The sequence below is a fragment of the Trifolium pratense genome, linkage group LG5 (assembly GCF_020283565.1).
Source record: "Trifolium pratense cultivar HEN17-A07 linkage group LG5, ARS_RC_1.1, whole genome shotgun sequence".
In the NCBI taxonomy this organism is placed as follows: domain Eukaryota; kingdom Viridiplantae; phylum Streptophyta; class Magnoliopsida; order Fabales; family Fabaceae; genus Trifolium; species Trifolium pratense.
In genome coordinates this window covers 46,835,391-46,855,027 of record NC_060063.1, presented here as the reverse complement: position 1 = coordinate 46,855,027, position 19,637 = coordinate 46,835,391, and the positions used below count along the sequence as shown (strand labels likewise).

Sequence of the window (19,637 nt, the reverse complement as noted above, 5' to 3'; positions counted from 1 at the left end):
TTTAGTTCTTATAAATTTTCTATTTTCACTTTCAATTCATGTATTTTTACAAAAATTCAAGTACCGTGTTTCTTTTTATTTTTAACCAAACAAACTTAATGCATTTCATTAATCACCAAAAGTTCAATATATGAAAAAAATACTTTCAAATTTATGGAAACTAGTCCAAGAATTGGGCGGCCTAGCTAACATATGAGCAACAAAATTTATTGTCTCATAACAAACTTAACTTCAAAGTTTACACCGGATAACTTAACAAGAATGATATTATTAATGATTGAAAGAAACTCTGAATTACCACGTCGCTTTGTACGAATTGCTTCAACTAATACTTGAGAATCACTTTCGAATTGGACTCGCTTAAAACATCTACGCTTAGCTTCATTCATCGCTTGCAATAATGTCCATGTTTCACCCTCTTACGGAAACAGATACCCATTGCTGTCATTCCTGAGTCGACAAAACACAATACATCTACATTACATTTTAACCATTCTATACGAGGTTTTTCCTACAAATGACCATCATCACAAATTATGAACTGCAATCTATTCATTCCACTGATCATATGCATCATATGCAGCCCATCCAACATAACTTGGCATTGGCAGCTCATGTTTCTAATTACTTATTGTTAGAGGGCTATGAAATTATTTAACAAGGAGTCCATTACATTTATGTCCAAGATTTTTCAAAGTCACGTGAGAGTTCCATTTAGACTACAAAACCTCACGTGATATTTCAACCTTCAAAGTCTTACCTCTTAACTCTTAAGGCAACACCCTCCACCAATCATATACTCGGTTCAATAAAATAAATAAAAAAAATAAAAAGCTAACACTAAAGTAGCACTAGAAAATAATTATCTATGTACCCACGGGTTATTAAAGTTCTAGGGTAGGTTGATTCAAACAAAAAAAAAAAAAACACGTTTTTCTTTCTCCCTCCTTTCTCATTACATTCACATATATATACACCCATTACCCTTCCTCTTCAATTCATCCCTTTGTGTCTCAATCTTTATCTCTCTATCTCTCCAAAAAAATCTCTCTAGCTAGCTCTTTCTTTTCTTTTATTAAAATTCAAACCAATTTTGCTTTTACAAACCAAATTAAAACCACTAGAAAAAAAATGGAAAACAATGTACCAATAATAACTAAGAGAGTATGGAGCATGATACGTGTGGCCTTGTTCATGTTAAGAAAAGGCATAACAAAGGGAAAATTGATGATGGATCTCAACATGATGGTCAAACGCCGCGGCAAGCTTGCCGGAAAAGCCATCACTAACCTTATGTTCCACCACGGAAGCCACCGTTCCCACGTAGACTCACGCCTCTCTAGCACAAGGGAGTATGAGTTTAGCTGCAGTAACACACCAAATTACAAGTTTGCCCTTAACAACAAGCGTCACCGCAACAACAACTTTTTTACGTGTGCTCACGCTCCTCTCACACAAGACGAAGACATTGTAACTGTTAATGCGGTTAAGGCTGTGTTGGAGAATATGATAAATAATAATGAGGTGATGGTGGAGGCTTCCCCAGCGCTTCCCGGGTTCGGACGTACGCCTAAGGTGAGGCAATTGAGGGTTACTGACTCGCCCTTTCCATTGAATGACACCGACACGGATGCCGAGGTGGACAAGGCTGCCGATGCTTTCATAAAGAGGTTCTACACTCAGTTGATGAAGCAAGATTGAGTCTTGTTTCATAATTTTCTTTCTTTAACATTTAATTAATGTTAATAATTATTCTTATGATCGTAAAGCTAGCTACTAGCAGTTTTGGATAATCTTGAGAATTTATGTCTTTGTGTAAGCTTAGGAGAGGATGCATATTATTATGAATTTATGTTGAGGACTTAATTTTGTATGTTGGCTTGTATTGCTTATATTAATATGAAAAAATAAAAATAAAATGGTATACATGTGTAATTATAATTTTTGAACCCTGTCTGTGATCTTCAATTGATTTCTATCATACTTATCACTTAATTTCCATTTTGTATTTTGTGACAAAATTATATAGTAGTATTAAAGCAGCTAATATACATTTTCATATATAGTCTTCTTTTTTTTTTATTTTATAAATGACCGTATTTAGTACTTGGCATCCTAGTTTTTTTTTTTTTTTGATAAGCAAAAGGATTGAATTAAAAAGAGTGCAAGGGGCACTCAACCCTTACAAAAATTACGAAAACCATTAGATACTAAGAATGCAAGCTAATGGATCGTTACACCAGTCTGAGAATACAAATGAAGGATTAAGTTCTATTCGACCTACAAACCAAACCCAAGAAATAAAAATAATCTGATCAACAAGTACTTGGCATCCTAGTAATTTTACAGAATATTTTTCTTCAACGAATTTTATGGAATTTTTTTCATAGCAAGTGGCAACCATCACTATAAACTCACATATATAACTGCAAAATTTTGAGGTCAAACCCGTGTACAAATGTCAACCTTTGTCAATTGAGCTCAGATGAATTTTACAAGATATTAATAATACTACAAAGTTAAGCATATCCTCCTATAACTGATTTTCAAGAAGCCATTTGTGGTTTGAAATTACGGGGTTGTGTCTAGAAATCGTGAAAAAATGAAAATGAAAAAGATGGGTTGTGTCTATATCTTTTCATTATTGATTAATGTGGTGAGATTATAAAAATTAAGTACTTAATTAGTGCATGTACGTACGATCGATCGAATCTTCCCAAAGTACCCTCTTGGTACTAAAAGGAATTTTTGTATTTTGACAAATATTAAGTATATTCAAAAGAAGATTGAATCTTCTAATTTGGGATTAATAGTATATTCCATACATTGCAGATATTTGTTCATAATAAAGCTTTCTTTCTTTTTTTTTTCCTTACACATAATATACTATATATCATTTGTACAAAAAATGAATTAATAATATAATTATTTATGTATTTTCTTTAGTGTTTTTTTTTTTGTCGGGAACTTTTCTTTAGCTTTCTCTTATGCTTGCGATGGCAGAATTTTTGTTGTTGTTATTGGGTAGTACGTCTAACGACTAGAAATTCCACATTTAGTTGGTAATGTCCCTTACCAACTAAACTAATATCATGAGGACATGTGACAAAGATTTTAATAGAAGGCCGAAAGGGGATGGCAATAATTTTAATGGTTGAAAAATATATTGCAATATTATTTTGACGCAAATATCATAATATTTATTATTTAAGATAACCTTAGATAAAGTAGTATCTAAATAAAAATATAAAACACATGTTATACTTCAAATATTGGTCAAAACAATTCAGAGAGTGAGATAATAATCAACAACCGAGGAGGACCAACACACAGATGATTTAAATTTTTAAGAAGAATGAAACCCTAAAAAAATTATTTGCTTGCCGTATAAGTTAATGACGCTCTCCAAATGTAATAATGACCAAAATTGGTGACAAATTATTGTACTAGTATGCATGTATTTGTGCCAAAGTACATACATAATTAAACCTAATGTGATTACTTGTGTATGATTGGTGACCCCGATTTAGTTTAAAGTTAAATATGCTTTAAGGCAAGAGCCCACTACATTGTCTTCATACAATTCCACTAACTTATCAAAGTGAAACAATAGCTGGCCCCTCTCCAAAAAATATTGCTTCTTTTACTTTTGCTTTTGTTTTTGCCATTCAATGACTTTTGTAAGTTTTATAAAGATATCACTTTTTCTCCTATATATTAAGTTGGTTGCCGAGAAAGAAAGTTTCCAAGCCTGCAAGGGAAAAAACAAATTAATGGGCAAGTAACAAAATTGGCATAGTTACCCTAACACGCATAATTATTTTATTAAATTATTAATATTTCATATTTTCTCTCCTTAATTACTCCTCTTTATGTTTTACTTTTTCTATTTCTATGTATCTTTTTCCTTCATCATTAAATTACCTATTACATTTCTTACTTCTTTAGCATTCTTTCCTATAGTACTACTTTCCATTGAAATTCACACATTTAATTTGTTAAAATAAATTGAGAAATAGATTTAAATCTGATTCTCGCTTTTTGAATAAAAAATCAAAGTATCTTTTATACATACTTGTCGGGAATCGAACTCAATACCAAATTATTAAAGGACCATTTCAAATGAAGCTGATACGACAAATGTTATGACATGACATCTAACTTAGTTCGTACATAGATGCATTACATGTCACATTGAAATTAAATATATAAATAATATACTGAAATAACTATTATTTAAATATTAATAACCGTTATTTATACTTATATTAACGTGTATAAAATTAAACTAGAAATTTATGTAAACCAGCTTGTTCTAAAAGATATTATGTGTAACATCAAATCGAAGAAGAAACACGACAAAACACAAACCTTATATTTCCTATCATATGTAGTGACCATTGTCGCCATCAACTTTTTTTTTCGCCAAATCTGCCTCTTCCGAAAACCAACGAGGGAAGCTCACCATCGGCGTTTGTTTCATAAGCGGCATCTTGGATATTGATGTTCATCATCACAATGTGAATTGGGATTTTTGGATTCTCACTTGAGTTAATTAATTTTTTGACAGTAATTGAATTAATTAATAAGTGTTTAATTTTTTAAGAAATTGTAAAATAATGGTAGACTATAAATATATGGACTTGATCCCCACATCAACAATTTTTATTTGCTACCTCATAAAAAATGAAGTGTTGGGTCCAATTTCATAAATTGAGAAAATAAATGGCCAAATTTACATATTTAAACATATGAAGATAACAATCTAGAAATATCAAAAAATAAATAAATAAATAAATAAATACTCCTAGTCCTAAAAAATTGTTTTCTAGGTTCAGTTAATAAACCTAAACAGCAATCTTTTTTTAATATTAAGGATTAGAAACTAATTAAAATTACAATCAAACTTTCCATTTTATTACAAAAGGCAAGACACAAAATAAAGCTAAAGTGATGTCATGTCTCAACTCCTTCTTGGCCGTAGATTCTGTACTTGTGGGTTTTCCACTAAGGACATTATTTGTACAGATACATTACATGCCTCATCCAACCCTCTACTTAATTATCATTAAAACTAATTCTTAGCATATAATTAAGATACAACCAACTTACTAAATTATTATTATTTTTCTAAATTAATCGAAAATAATATTCAAACATGCTAAAATGTTAAAATTAATTAAGTCTTTACTCCTAGAATTAAAAAAAAAATTAAAAAATCAATGCATACATACACTTAAAATGTAAATATTATGTGTTATATTGTTATTTAATTAGTGGAAGAACTTAAAATTATAATCTCCTAATCCCTTCAAACTTTCAACTTTATATATAACTCACATTCACCTTTTTTACTCATTCATAGATACACTTCAAGGGACTTAGATTTTGTTGCAGTACTAAAATGACAAAGTTACATGCAGTAAACGATCCAGCACAGCTGTCGATTTAAAATCAGACGGATGTACTAAAATAATCTCAACCATTTATTGACATCAGACGGTTGTGACTGCCGCAGTTAATAAAATGGAAAGTTTGATTGTAATTTTAATTAGTTTTAACATTTGTGACTTTCGATTTGAAAAATTAAGTGCATTTTAAGATCAACATTTGTGCATTTTAGGATCAACATTTATCAACAATTTTTTGTATTTCACAAATGTTAACCCTAAAATGCACTTAATTTTTCAAAATCTAAACAGCATGCATGGTCTAAAATTGCTGGAAAAGCATATATGCATGGAGTTGAAGTTTCATCAGTTGACTGTCTTTAAGAATTCACAGCAAAAAACGAAGTTCCCTCAACAGTTCTTAATTAAAAGCTTAATGTAGCCATATATGCTTTATGACTCTTGTTAAGAATATAGTTTGATAGTTAATCAACTAGAGTTAGTTGATAGATTATCAAGTTAGTTAGGAGGTTAGAATGTTAGTTAGGGAGTTAGTTACTCCAAATAATCCTATAAATAAGCCATCCTTTGTACATTTTATTCATTCTTTTATCAATCTATATTCATTCAATATGAATTTCTATGAGTATCTTGAAGGTGTGAAAACACAAGAAGGGGGGGGGTTGAATTGTGTTTTAGCTAAGTTAAAACTTTTTCAAGTTCTTAACTCAACTACGTTAGCAGCGGAAAAGTAACACAATAAATAACAAGATAAAGGGAGAGAGAGATCACACAAACAATTTATACTGGTTCCTCTCACAAAACGAGAGTAGTCCAGTCCCCTTGCACTTCCAAGGGATTTCACTATAATCACACAAGATTACACCTGCTCAAGCACACAAGCAAGAGACTTCTCAACAATGCTCAAGCACACAAGCTTAAGACTTCACACTTAAGCACACAAGCTTAAGTCTCACACTTAAGCACACAAGCTTAAGTTACACACGTAACAATAAAGTATATAAAAATATACAAGTGCTCTTAGATGAACCTAAAGAGAGCAAAATACAAATAGTACAGAGTATTTGGCTGAAGTGCAAAAACACTTGACAGAGGTTCAGAGCTTGTATATCAGAGTTCAGAGTTTTTTCAGCACACGTTCAATTCTTGATTATTGTTATATTTGTTGTAGCTGAATCTTCTAGTATATATACCACTAGAAAAGAGTCGTTGCAGAAGGAGCCGTTGGAGTTGATAACCTTTTGTCTTCAAGCAGTCTGTCTTGATGCAGTTTGGTTGTATCCAAAACTAAGAAAGAGTTTCAGTTACTTTGACTACTGCAGAGAAGACTTTCCTTATTCAGCTAACAAAACTGAAGACCCACGTTCTCAGGTTAGGACAGACAAAACAGAGGTAGCTGAACTGATCAGGCTTGAAAGGTCCTTTTCTCCATTGGTAGAAGAGTTGACTAGCAAAGGGAATCTTTACAGCTTTCAAAGAGATCTTCAGAGGTTGATGAAGCTTGTAGACAGACAAGAAGTTCTGAAGTCTTCATCCTCTGAATGTTGTAACTTCTGAAGTCTAACATCTTCTGAGCGCTTGTGAACTTCTGAATTCTCATCCTCTGAACTTCACTCAGAGCTTATATGATGCTTATATCTGCACACTTAAAATAAATTTTTAGTCCTTCCAATTGTTAATTAATACTTTGTTATCATCAAAACCTTTATAGATTTAGGGGCAAACATTTTTAAATCAATTTTGTTCCAACAATCTCCCCCTTTTTGATGATGACAAACATCAGTATTAATTGACAATTGTTGTTAAATTAACTTATCATGTTTCTCTTAGGTTTATGAGGTTTGCAAGCTCCCCCTAAGATTGATACTCCATAAAGTCTGAACTTTATGTTTTATCCATGATATATTAATTTAGTATAAGATTAAGATAATTTTGAAATAAAATAAGTTTCATATCTTTCTTCAGAGTGAGAGGTTTGCAAGCTCTCCCCCTAAGTCTCATAAGGCTAAGTTAAAATTGCACTCTTAACTTATCCTTACTTATGAAATTTATTTTAGTTTCAACTAACTTAGTCTCCACCTTGAAATACGTAAAACAACTTAAACGTAACAACTTTTAACATAACAGATAAAAGCGAGATAAAAGGCGTGGTTTCAGTTTTGGAACTTATCAATTAATGCGTAACTACTCCCCCTTTTGTCATTATCAAAAAGGAAAAAAATTTTGATAAAACCAAGACAGTCAAAGAAAGAAGAGAGGTTGTTACAAAGGTGAATTAATGTCAAAAACGAAAACCAACGCGCTCAAGGTTTTATAAAAAGGGAAAAGAGTTAACATTCCTTCTTCGTAAAAACAAGAATAAGCAAGTGAAGCAAGAGAAGGTAGGAATAATGAAAAGATTTAGTTTACGCATCGCAGAGTTTAAGAGAAAGAAAAACGAGGAGAAACGCGAAGACGAAGAGAAGGATAAAGAAGACAACAAGATACCACAAGATGCTGAGATAATAATCATCTCATCAGATTCTGAAGCTGAAGAGAATGAAGATGATGCTGACTATGTTGAGTTCTTGGCTAGCTATGTTCCAGAGGAGGAACAAGAAGAAGAAGAACAAGAACAAAACCCAGATCCCATAGAAATTTCATCAGAGGATGCTGAGGAGAAATCAGAGATTTCTTCTGAGTTTTATCCATCTGATTAGGATTAGGTTGTCTTTTTCTTTTTCTTTTTACCAATGTACTCAACATGGTTAGAGCATTAATAAAAAATTTTCGTTTAAAAGCATCTTGTGTTCTTATGTTCTTATTTATCAAAAAATTAGCACAAGCAAAACAAACAAAACATAAACCAAACCACATAACAAATAGCTTAAAAAGAAAATTGTTCAGAGGATAAACAGAGAATAAAAAGAAAGCATAAAACATGTGCATAGAATCCTAGGGTTTCTTAAGAAAGGCTAAGAGTTGGTCGAATTTATCATTCAAGGATCCCACATTGGAAACTAAACCATCCACCTTGGTTTCCAATGTTTCTTGAGCAGCTCTTTGACGTTCTAAACCTTCTTGCTGTTCCCTCAGGGCTTCTTGAAATATTTGCAACTGATCCGCCATAACAGGAGCTTGATCTTCAATCACAGGCGCTTGCTCTTCAACCAAAGGTGCCTTTCCTTTATCAGAGGGTTCACCTTCCTCTGGATAGTCTATCATCAGCACATCCTCTTGATCCTGAGAAGCAAGCACATCATCTGTAGCATCCTCTTGGTTTAACTCAGAAGTTTCTTCAGCAAGCCTGGCAGCAGCTTCAGCAAGTCGTTCATACTCAATCCATTGATCCTCAAGACTTTGCAAAAGAGTAGAATCAACCCAGCAATCCTTGAATGCAGACAGACGCCTCACAGCACCAGCTATAGCAGCAAGCTTAGCACGCTCATGCTCTTCATGATTGAACGGCGTTAACCTTTTCAACTCAGCCCTAGCCAAACTGTTCCTCATGAAGCTTATACCATCCAGATCCCTTCTACTAACAACAGCCTTAATCTTTGCAGCAGCAACATCCAAAGCATTGCAAATTCTTGCCTTAATGCTGGAAACTTCTAGGTCCACATCAGAAGGACACACTAAGAACCTGTCCTTTATTGTAGATAATCTAAGCAAATCTTCATGAAATTGAGTGGATAGATTACTAAAAGGAGTGGATGATGAGGGTGAAGGATTGGGAATAGTAGAGAGAGTAGGTGTTTCAGTAGCAGGGTTGTCAATAATCACAACTTCTGCCTCTGAAGGCTTGGGAGCACAAGTGTGAATACGCTCAGGAGAAGCATGTTCAGCACTCGGGTTAGGATGGTGTTCAGGGGTTGGTTCAGATGATGAAATGTCAGAAGTTGATTCAGGGTAAATATGTTCCGGAGATGGTTCAGGAGTTTTATGTTCAGCTGTTGGTTCAGGAGATTTAGGTTCAGGGAATGGTTCAGGAGCAATTTGTTCAGACGTTGGGTTAGGAGATTTTTGTGGAGAAGGTTGTTTTGTGGGAGAGATTGGTTCAGTAACAGGAATATCTGGTTGAGGTTCAGATGGTGAAATTTCAAATTGAGGTTGAGGTTGAGGTGATTTAGGTTTAGGAGGTGATGAAGACTTCTGGGTGAAAGTTTGATTGTTAAGAGGGTCTGGACTAAGATGTTTTTCTAGTTCAGATAGGGGGTTATCAGAGGTTGGAATATCAGAGGTTGGTAAAACAGTTCTGAGAGGTTTGGTGTAACCTAATCCAATCTCATTTTCATTAAAGATGAACTGAGTCGACTTACCTTTATCTTTGGAAATAGGAGCAGGTCTTTTCCTCAAACGAGCAACAAGAGTCTCCTCATCAGATTCAGTCTCATCTTCTGACGTAGATCCTTCAGATGAACTGTCTGAACTATCTTCCTCAATAACAATAGGCTCTTTTGAAGCTCCTTCAGCAGCCTTGGTAGCAGATTCTTCATGCTTCCTCTTAGTCCTTTGCTCAACCAAAGCTTTTTCTACCTTAATCTTCTTCTGAACCAGAAGATCTGGCTTAGGAAGATCAGCTTGAGCTTCAGCCTTTCTCTTTGGTTTCCTCTTAGGGTTATACAGATTGACAGGAGCAGGAGGAACCATACTCCTATCAACAACAAAACCTTCTTGTCTGAGCACTTCCAAGTAATCCTGAATTACATGCTCAGCATCAGCTTCAGATATAACTGGGTAGCCTGCGACATACAGACGATCCTCAAGCCTAACAGTGAACTCTTGTGGGGGAGCAACAGGCTTAGATGCAATCAAACGCATCTTGGACAGAAAGTTAGCGTTCAGAATTTCTGGATAGAACCTCTTCTCAACCAATTCAGGGTGGAATTTCCTCAAGTTCTGAACAACATGACCTTGATGCAGAAGGTCTGACAACAGCCTAGGATAAACTATAGTAGTTTTCCTCTGAGATTTACTTGCAAAAATGGCTTCACAAATACGTTCAAAAAAGTAATCTCCAAGATTAACCTTCTTTCCAGTCAGAAGGAAATACAGCAGATGACGATGAGTCCAGGAGATTGTATCAGTCCCACCAACCCTTGGACTGATAGCTGCTAGGATGATCTTGAAAAGAACTCTACATTCATCAGTCAAACCCTTTACTTTCCCTTTTAAGGAGAAATCTGTGCAAATGAGATGCAGAAGATCATCCCTGTATCTTGTATCCTTTTCAAACACATCTAACTCTATCCCAGAGTTAGGTAGACCAAGAAGAGCATTGAAATGGATAGGCGAGAGTGCCATGTTCATCCCACAGATATTTGACCTAATTTGTACACCTGTATAATCCAGCAAACCCATTTCCTTCCTAGTTTTACCCTTCAGACTAGGATTCCTTTCTATTGCTGCAAGCTCTTCCTTCTTAGCATCATGCTTATCAAATACCTTTGCTTTCATCCAAAATTTCTTCAACAAATCTGGATAAATGGGACCATTAAGCATGTCGAAGTACTTATCCCATCCCTGAGTGATAAAGTACTTTTTAACATCAAACCCATTAGCTTGTAGACCATCGAAATCAACCATCTTCTCTGAAAGAAAAGTAAGTTCAGATTCTGGAAACTCCATCTCGTTCCCAACGATCTGAAGATTTTTGAAAATAAACGGTGGAATCCTTTTTGACGAAGAAGACGAAGCACCAGCCATTGTTGGAGATTAGGGTAAGGTTTGGAAAACTAACGAGAGAGAAAGAAAGTTTGTTGGAGGTTTAGAAAGAATATGAAAGTGTAGGTTGTGAAAGTGAATAGTGTGCAAGTGTATTGTGTAAGTTTTATTTAAATGCACACAGTTAACACGAAAATAGCAAATTTGGGAAGTCACGCTAATTGACAGAAAGTTGAATACCAAAAATCATCATTAACCACCCACTACCTGACACACGTAGACCACGTGCAGAAATTTACTCGGTAACTGCTATTTTAATGGACAACTGTTCAGCAGTGAATACTAAACGTTTCCCACTTAAATAGTTCAGAGCCTCTGAGTTATTTAAAATTCTCTATCAGAGTTAAGTACTTCAGAGCTTGTGTTTCAGATGTTCTGAATCATAAGTTCTGATATACATAACCTCTTACACTTTAATTGCCAGAAAAAATTTTCATTCAGAGATTGAAAACATGTTCAGATGTTTCTTTATAAAATCAAATCTTTCAACAGATAAGGCTTTAGTAAATATGTCAGCCCATTGATTTTCAGTATCAACAAACTTAATATCTATAATGCCTCTCTGAACATAATCTCTGATAAAATGGTGTTTAATTTCAATATGTTTGGCTCTAGAGTGTAGAATAGGATTTTTAGATAAATGAATGGCTGCAGTATTATCACAATATAAAGGAATATTGTTACTGCTTACCTGGTAATCTTCTAACTGATATTTTAACCAGAGTAGTTGTGTGCAACACTTAGCTGCTGAAATGTATTCTGCTTCTGCTGTAGACAAAGCTATAGTAGTTTGTCTCTTACTAGCCCAGGAGATAAGGTTTTCACCAACAAATTGACAATTGCCACTTGTGGATTTTCTTTCAATTTTATCTCCAGCATAGTCAGCATCACAGAATCCATTTAGCACATAATCATTGGATTTCTTATAGAGAAGTCCAAGATTAGTTGTTCCTTTCAGATACCTAAAGATTCTCTTTACAGCTGTAAGATGAGATTCTCTAGGATCTGACTGGAATCTTGCACATAAGCAAACACTGAATAAAATATCTGGTCTAGAGGCTGTCAGATAGAGTAAGGAACCAATCATACCTCTGTAGACCTTTTGATCTACCTTTCCTTCATCATCTGACTTGCCCATGTTGGTAGTTGGATGCATAGGAGTATTCATTATCTTGCAGTCATCTAGATTGAATTTCTTCAGAAGTTCTTTAGTGTATTTTGATTGATGAACATAAGTTCCTTCCTTCTTCTGATTGATTTGAATTCCAAGAAAGAACTTCAACTCTCCCATCATGCTCATTTCAAATTCATCCTGCATTATCTTAGAAAAATTCTTGCACAAAGCAGCATTAGTTGAACCAAAAATAATATCATCAACATAAATTTGAATGATTAAAATGTCTTCTTTGGTTGTTTTTCTAAAGAGTGTGCAGTCAACCTTTCCTTTTTCAAAACCTTTTTCAAGAAGGAAATTACTGAGTCTATCATACCAAGCTCTTGGAGCTTGTTTCAGACCATACAGTGATTTCTTCAATTTAAAAACATGTTCTGGGTTTGAGACATCTTCAAAACCAGGAGGTTGCTTAACATACACTTCTTCAGAAATAAAACCATTTAAGAAGGCACTTTTAACATCCATCTGATACAAGGTTATTCCATGATTAACAGCATAAGATAGAAGTAACCTGATTGCTTCAAGTCTAGCAACTGGTGCAAAGATTTCAGTATAGTCAATCCCCTCTTGTTGACTATAACCTTGTGCAACCAATCTAGCCTTGTTCCTTACCACTTCACCTTGTTCATTCAGCTTGTTTCTGAATACCCATTTTGTTCCAATAATGTTCTTGTGTGATGGTTTAGGCACTAGAGTCCATACATCATTCCTTTGGAATTGATTCAGCTCTTCTTGCATTGCTACAATCCAAGCATCATTCTTCAGAGCTTCATCAATCTTTGAAGGTTCCATCATTGAGATAAGACCAACTAATGATTCCTCATTTCTCAGTTGAGATCTTGTCTTCCTTGGACTATCCTTGTTGCCTAATATCAGTTCCTCTGGATGTGATGATTTGTATTTGAAAGTATTTCTTGGGGGCTCATCATCTTCAGACTCATCAACATCAGGTTCAGCAGATGCTTCAGTTCTTGGTTGTTCAGAGTCTGTAGGAACTATTGTGCTCAGAGGTACTTCAGAGAATGGATGTTCTGAGTAGTTTGGAATATCTGAATATTGATCCTCTGATACCTGAAATCTAGACAAACCTTCCACAAGCTCTGACACTTGGTCAGGCTCTTTGTCATCAAATTTGACATGCATAGTTTCTTCCACAGTATGTGTTTCAGAAATATACAGTCTGTATGCTTTTGAGCGTTCAGAGTATCCTATAAAGATACCCTTATAACCTCTAGCATCAAATTTCTTTAGATGGACTTTGTTGTTTAAGATATAACATGTACATCCAAACTGATGAAAATAAGAAATATCAGGTTTTCTTCCTTTGAACAATTCATAAGCAGTCTTGTTCAACTTAGATCTGATATAGATTCTATTTTGAACATAACATGCTGTGTTTACAGCTTCTGCCCATAAAAACTTTGCTACATTTGTTTCATGCATCATGGTTCTGGCCATTTCTTGCAGAGTTCTATTCTTCCTTTCTACAACCCCATTTTGTTGAGGAGTTCTAGGAGAAGAGAATTCATGCAGAATGCCATATTGTTGGGTTTTGTGTTTGGCTACATTTTGTAAAAGCCAACTTTGCCAGATGCTGGACAAAGATGCTGCAGCATCCTCGTACAGCATCCTGATGCTCTGTTTTAAGTGCAGAATTTTTTCTGTCAATCTCGTTCAAGATTTGCTTCAAATATTAATTCCAGCACGTGTGTATATGCAAGACGAGACTTACTGCACAAGAATTGTCCAAGTCGGCCTAAGGAAAGTTATTAAAAACAAAAATATAATTATATTATATTTTTGTTCGTTTTTTTTTGTTTGGTACAACACAAAACATATTTTCAATTTTAATCTAGGTTTGGCCGCAATTCTCACAGCTGTACAAGTCTGAAGACCTAACTTGCCCATCAAGACAATTGAAGACTATAAATATGTGAAGCCTCAAGGCTATTGAGCTAGCGATTTTCTAAACCTTGTATTTCATAAAGCGTGCGTTTTAAGGTTTAGTGTGTGTGTCTTTTGTGAGCCTTTCTTGTATCGTTCTGATGCAAGTTTAGGACTGGGTTTGTGTTGTTTATTGTAAGCTGCTCCTAAGCTTTTAAGCACGGAGTTAGTGTGTGTGATTCACTCATAAGCTTTTAAGCAAGAGTGTGGTCTAGTTTTTAGGAGAGTGTCTCCATCCTGATTATTATTATTGACAGCAACATGGTATGTGTTGTTAGAGGGAATTTGGGACGGGGTCTCATTATCTAAGAGGTTCTTAGATAGGATTGCATTGGTAGTGTCTAGGTGATAAGTCAAGTACCGGGTGTTGGTCGAGGGCTTTGAACTAGAGCTATTATAGTGGATTCATTCCTGGATTGGTATCCCCCAGAGTAGGTGACGTTGCACTGAACTGGGTTAACAATTTCCTGTCTTATTTATTGTTCTGCAATTTATTTATTTATTTACTGTGTTCTGCGACTGTCGTGCTGCAACGTGTGCTATAGCATCTTGTGCAGCATTGTGTTCACTGCGTGCCAGATTTCAATTGGCATCAGAGCAGGCACCCTTTCTGGTTATAGGGTGAGCTCCAGGGAAAATGTCTGGCAACATTGAAAAGGAAGGAGGGCTTGTAAGCAGACCACCGCTTCTAGTTGGTGTCTCCAACTATGATTATTGGAAATCACGCATGATTGCTTTCCTAAAATCTATGGATAGCAAAACTTGGAAGGCTGTTCTAAAAGGATGGGACCCCCCTGTGGTCATTGACAAGGATGGAAAGCCAACACTTGAACTAAAAGCTGAGGAGGACTGGTCTAAAGAAGAGGATGAGCTTGCTTTGGGAAACTCAAAAGCATTATATGCATTATACAATGGGGTAGATAAGCACATCTTCAAACTAATCAAGCAATGTGTCTCAGCAAAGGAAGCTTGGAAGATTCTTGAAACTGTTCATGAAGGTACCCCTCAGGTAAAAATGTCTAAATTACAGATTCTTGCTACTCAGTTTGAAAATTTACGTATGAAGGAGGAGGAAACAATTCAAGATTTTCATATGACTATTCTAGATTATGATAATCAATTTGATGCTTTGGGGGAGAAAATTCCCGAAGAAAAGATAGTAAGAAAAATGCTTAGATCACTTCCAAAGAAATTTGATATGAAAGTCACAGCTATAGAAGAAGCCAAAAACATATCTCAGATGAAGCTGGATGAACTGGTTGGATCACTCCAAACTTATGAAAGTGTTGCAAATGGAAGAAGTGAAAAGAAAAATAAGAGCATTGCTTTCTCATCCAAAAATAATGAAGAAGAACTGGAGGATGAAGAAGAATCTAATGAGAGTATCTCTGAGGCCATGGTGTTATTGGGAAAACAATTCAACAAAGTTCTGAAACGAATGGATAAAAGACCCAGATCTAATTTCAAAAACAATGCTCCAGGCACTATGCGCAGCAATGAAAATCAAGGAAAACCAAAAGGTGATGAAAAATCGAACTTAAACAGAAACATTCGATGTCATGAATGTGAAGGATATGGTCACATCAGACCTGAGTGTCCAACATATCAGAAGAGAGCAAAGAAAGGGCTGACTGTCAGTTGGTCTGAGGACGATGACTCAGAAGATGATACAGCATCTGTAACTGCTAAACATATCTCAGTCTTAACAGGTATTGTTACATCTGATACAGAATCTGATGATGGAGAGGTAACCTATGAAGAGCTTGCTGCATCCTACAAGGAACTTTGTCTTAAAAGTGAAGAAATCTGCAGGGTCATTGAGAAACAAAAGGTAACCATCAATGAGTTAAAAGCAGAAAAATTTGAGAATATCTCAAAGTTGGAGGAACTTCAAAAGAAGGTAAACTATCTATCCTCTGATCTTGAAGAAGCTAAAGAAGTTATTGAAAAATTAAATACTGACATCTGGCGGCTGAGAAAATTCTCTGACATGTTGTATAAAGATGATGAGCATCTTGACAAACTTCATAAAGCTGATGGACAACTGGAGGAAATCTTAGAGAAAAATGTTCGAAAGCCTAGAAATATTGGGCTTAGCTATGAGAATGTCAACAAATTCAAAAATTACAGTTCTGACCTCATGTACATGGAGCCTAAAGAAACTCAAAAGCAAAAGATGCCTTATCAGAAGCCGCAGCATCATCAGCAGCATCCCATGTCAAGAAATAGAAGAAAGCACCATGCTTGGAGATGTCATTACTGTGGTAGAAAAGGGCACATAAGGCCCTACTGCTACAAACTATATGGGTACCCTAACAGACGTCCTCAGCACAAACCTGTTTCCACAACTGCTCCTACTCAACAAGAATGGAAACCTAAAGGAGAAAATGAGAAGAAAAGTGATACAACTCAACCTGAAGAAGAGATTACTGCTCTGATTGCTCACACATCACTTAGAGCTTCATCAAGGGAAGACTGGTATTTCGATAGTGGCTGTTCAAGACACATGACCGGAATAAGTAAATTTCTTGTTGGAATAAAGTCTTATTCTGCTAGCTTTGTTACCTTTGGTGATGGTGCAAAAGGAGAAATTGTTGGGATAGGGGAGCTCAGAAGTAATAGCTTGCCTAAACTAAACAATGTACTGTTAGTAAGAGGATTGACTGCAAATTTGATAAGTATTAGTCAACTATGCGACCAAGGAATGAAAGTAAACTTCACCAAATCTGAATGTCTGGTTACAAATAACAAAGGTGAGATTTTGATGAAAGGTGTCAGATCAAAAGACAACTGCTATCTATGGGTTCCCCAAGAAGAAGCAAATATGTCAACATGCTTAATCACTAAAGAAGATGAAGTAAAACTATGGCACCAAAAGCTTGGTCATCTTAATCTAAGAAGCATGAAGAAAGCAATATCTAAAGAAGCCATCAGAGGACTGCCAAATCTCAAAATTGAAGAAGGTAGCATATGTGGAGATTGTCAGATTGGAAAGCAAACCAAGATGCCACATCCAAAGCTGCAACATCTTACCACTACCAGAGTTCTTGAACTTCTACACATGGACTTGATGGGTCCTATGCAAACTGAAAGCTTGGGAGGAAAAAGGTACGCATATGTTGTTGTTGATGACTTTTCTAGATACACCTGGATAAATTTTATTAGAAAGAAATCAGAAACCTTTGATGTGTTCAAAGATCTATGTATTCAACTTCAAAGGGAGAAAAACAATGTGGTGTTAAGGATCAGAAGTGATCATGGTAAGGAGTTTGAGAACTCCAGTTTCTCTGACTTCTGTGCCTCTGAAGGCATCATACATGAATTCTCATCTCCCATTACACCACAACAAAATGGTGTAGTAGAAAGGAAAAATAGAACTATACAAGAGTCTGCAAGGGTAATGTTACATGCAAAGAAGCTTTCACATGGTTTTTGGGCAGAAGCTATGAATACTGCCTGCTATATTCATAATCGTGTCACCCTGAGATCTGGAACAACAACTACTCTATACGAATTATGGAAGGAAAGGAAACCTACTGTTAAGCACTTCCATGTGTTTGGTAGTAAATGCCACATCTTGTCTGATAGAGAACCAAGAACCAAAATGGATCCTAAAAGTGATGAGGGCATATTCTTGGGATACTCAACAAATAGTAGAGCCTACAGAGTATATAATAATAGAACCAAAACCATGATGGAGTCTATAAATGTGGTAATAGATGACACCTCAAGTGAAACTGCTGAAGATGATGCAGAAGATGCTACAGCATCTATACCAGGTGATGTAGATTGTGAAACTACTAATGAATCAAAGAATGATACAGAGGTTACTGCATCTGACCAAATCTCTGCTACTCCAAAGAAAGGACCTTCTACTCGTACTCAAAAGAATCATCCTACAGACCTGATTATTGGTAATCCCAATCAAGGAATTACTACTAGAAGGACACTTGACATAGTTTCTAATGCTTGTTTTGTGTCTAAATTTGAGCCAAAAAATGTGAAGGAAGCTCTGACTGATGAGTTCTGGATAAATGCTATGCAAGAAGAGCTAAATCAGTTCAAGAGGAATGAAGTTTGGGACTTGGTTCCTAGACCTGAAAATGCAAATGTAATTGGTACCAAATGGGTCTACAAGAACAAGTCTGATGAAAGTGGAACTGTGACCAGAAACAAGGCAAGGCTGGTTGCACAAGGATATTCACAGATTGAAGGGATAGATTTTGATGAGACTTTTGCTCCGGTTGCTCGTCTTGAATCCATTAGATTACTTCTAGGAGTGGTATGCATTCTAAAATTCAAGTTATTCCAAATGGATGTGAAAAGTGCCTTCCTCAATGGGTACTTAAATGAAGAAGTATATGTGGAACAACCAAAGGGGTTTGTTGATCCAAGCTTTCCAAATCATGTTTACAAATTAAAGAAAGCTCTTTATGGATTAAAACAAGCACCTCGAGCATGGTATGAAAGATTGACTGAGTTCCTTACTAGTCAAGGCTACAGGAAAGGAGGAAATGACAAGACTCTATTTGTGAAAGAAGATCAAGGCAAATTTCTAATAGCACAAATCTATGTTGATGACATTGTCTTTGGAGGAATGTCTAGTGAGATGGTACAGCATTTCGTGCAGCAAATGCAGTCTGAGTTTGAGATGAGTCTTGTAGGTGAACTAACCTACTTTCTTGGGCTCCAAGTAAAGCAGATGGAAGATACTATTTTTATCTCCCAAAGCAAGTATGCAAGAAATATAGTGAAAAAGTTTGGTATGGAAAGTGCTGCTCATAAAAGAACACCTGCAGCAACCCATTTAAAGCTTACCAAAGATAAAAAGGGAGTTGATGTAGATCAAAATCTTTATAGAAGCATGATAGGAAGCTTATTATACCTTACAGCCAGCAGGCCTGATATTACTTTTGCTGTAGGAGTATGTGCTAGGTACCAAGCTGAGCCAAAGATGAGTCATCTTGCTCAAGTGAAAAGAATTTTGAAGTATGTGAATGGTACATGTGATTATGGGATCTTGTATACTCATGGTGAGAACTCTATGCTAGAAGGATATTGTGATGCTGATTGGGCAGGTTGTGCAGATGATAGAAAAAGCACCTCAGGAGCTTGTTTCTTTTTGGGCAACAACCTTATATCTTGGTTCAGCAAGAAACAGAATTGTGTATCTTTATCTACAGCTGAAGCAGAGTACATAGCTGCCGGTAGCAGCTGCTCCCAGCTATTATGGATGAAACAAATGTTGCTGGAGTACAATGTGGTACAAGATGCTATGGCATTGTACTGTGACAATCTTAGTGCCATCAATATTTCAAAGAATCCTATCCAACATAGCAGGACGAAGCATATTGATATTAGACACCACTTTATTAGAGACCTAGTTGAAGAAGGTATTGTGACTC

At 35.6% G+C, this 19,637-nt stretch overlaps 1 protein-coding gene across 1 annotated transcript; it reads left to right on the top strand.

Annotated features, from left to right (window-relative positions):
* Window positions 1–937: 937 nt before the first annotated feature.
* LOC123884746 lies at window positions 938–1,894 on the top strand. The gene has a single exon (XM_045933931.1). The coding sequence runs from the start codon at window positions 1,132–1,134 to the stop codon at window positions 1,699–1,701; it is 570 nt and encodes a 189-aa protein (XP_045789887.1). The 5' UTR covers window positions 938–1,131; the 3' UTR covers window positions 1,702–1,894.
* The last annotated feature ends 17,743 nt before the right edge of the window (window positions 1,895–19,637 follow it).

Excerpts from the sequence above, each read along its gene's own strand:
- LOC123884746 (XM_045933931.1), top strand. The coding sequence starts at position 1,132 with ATGGAAAACAATGTACCAATAATAACTAAGAGAGTATGGAGCATGATA.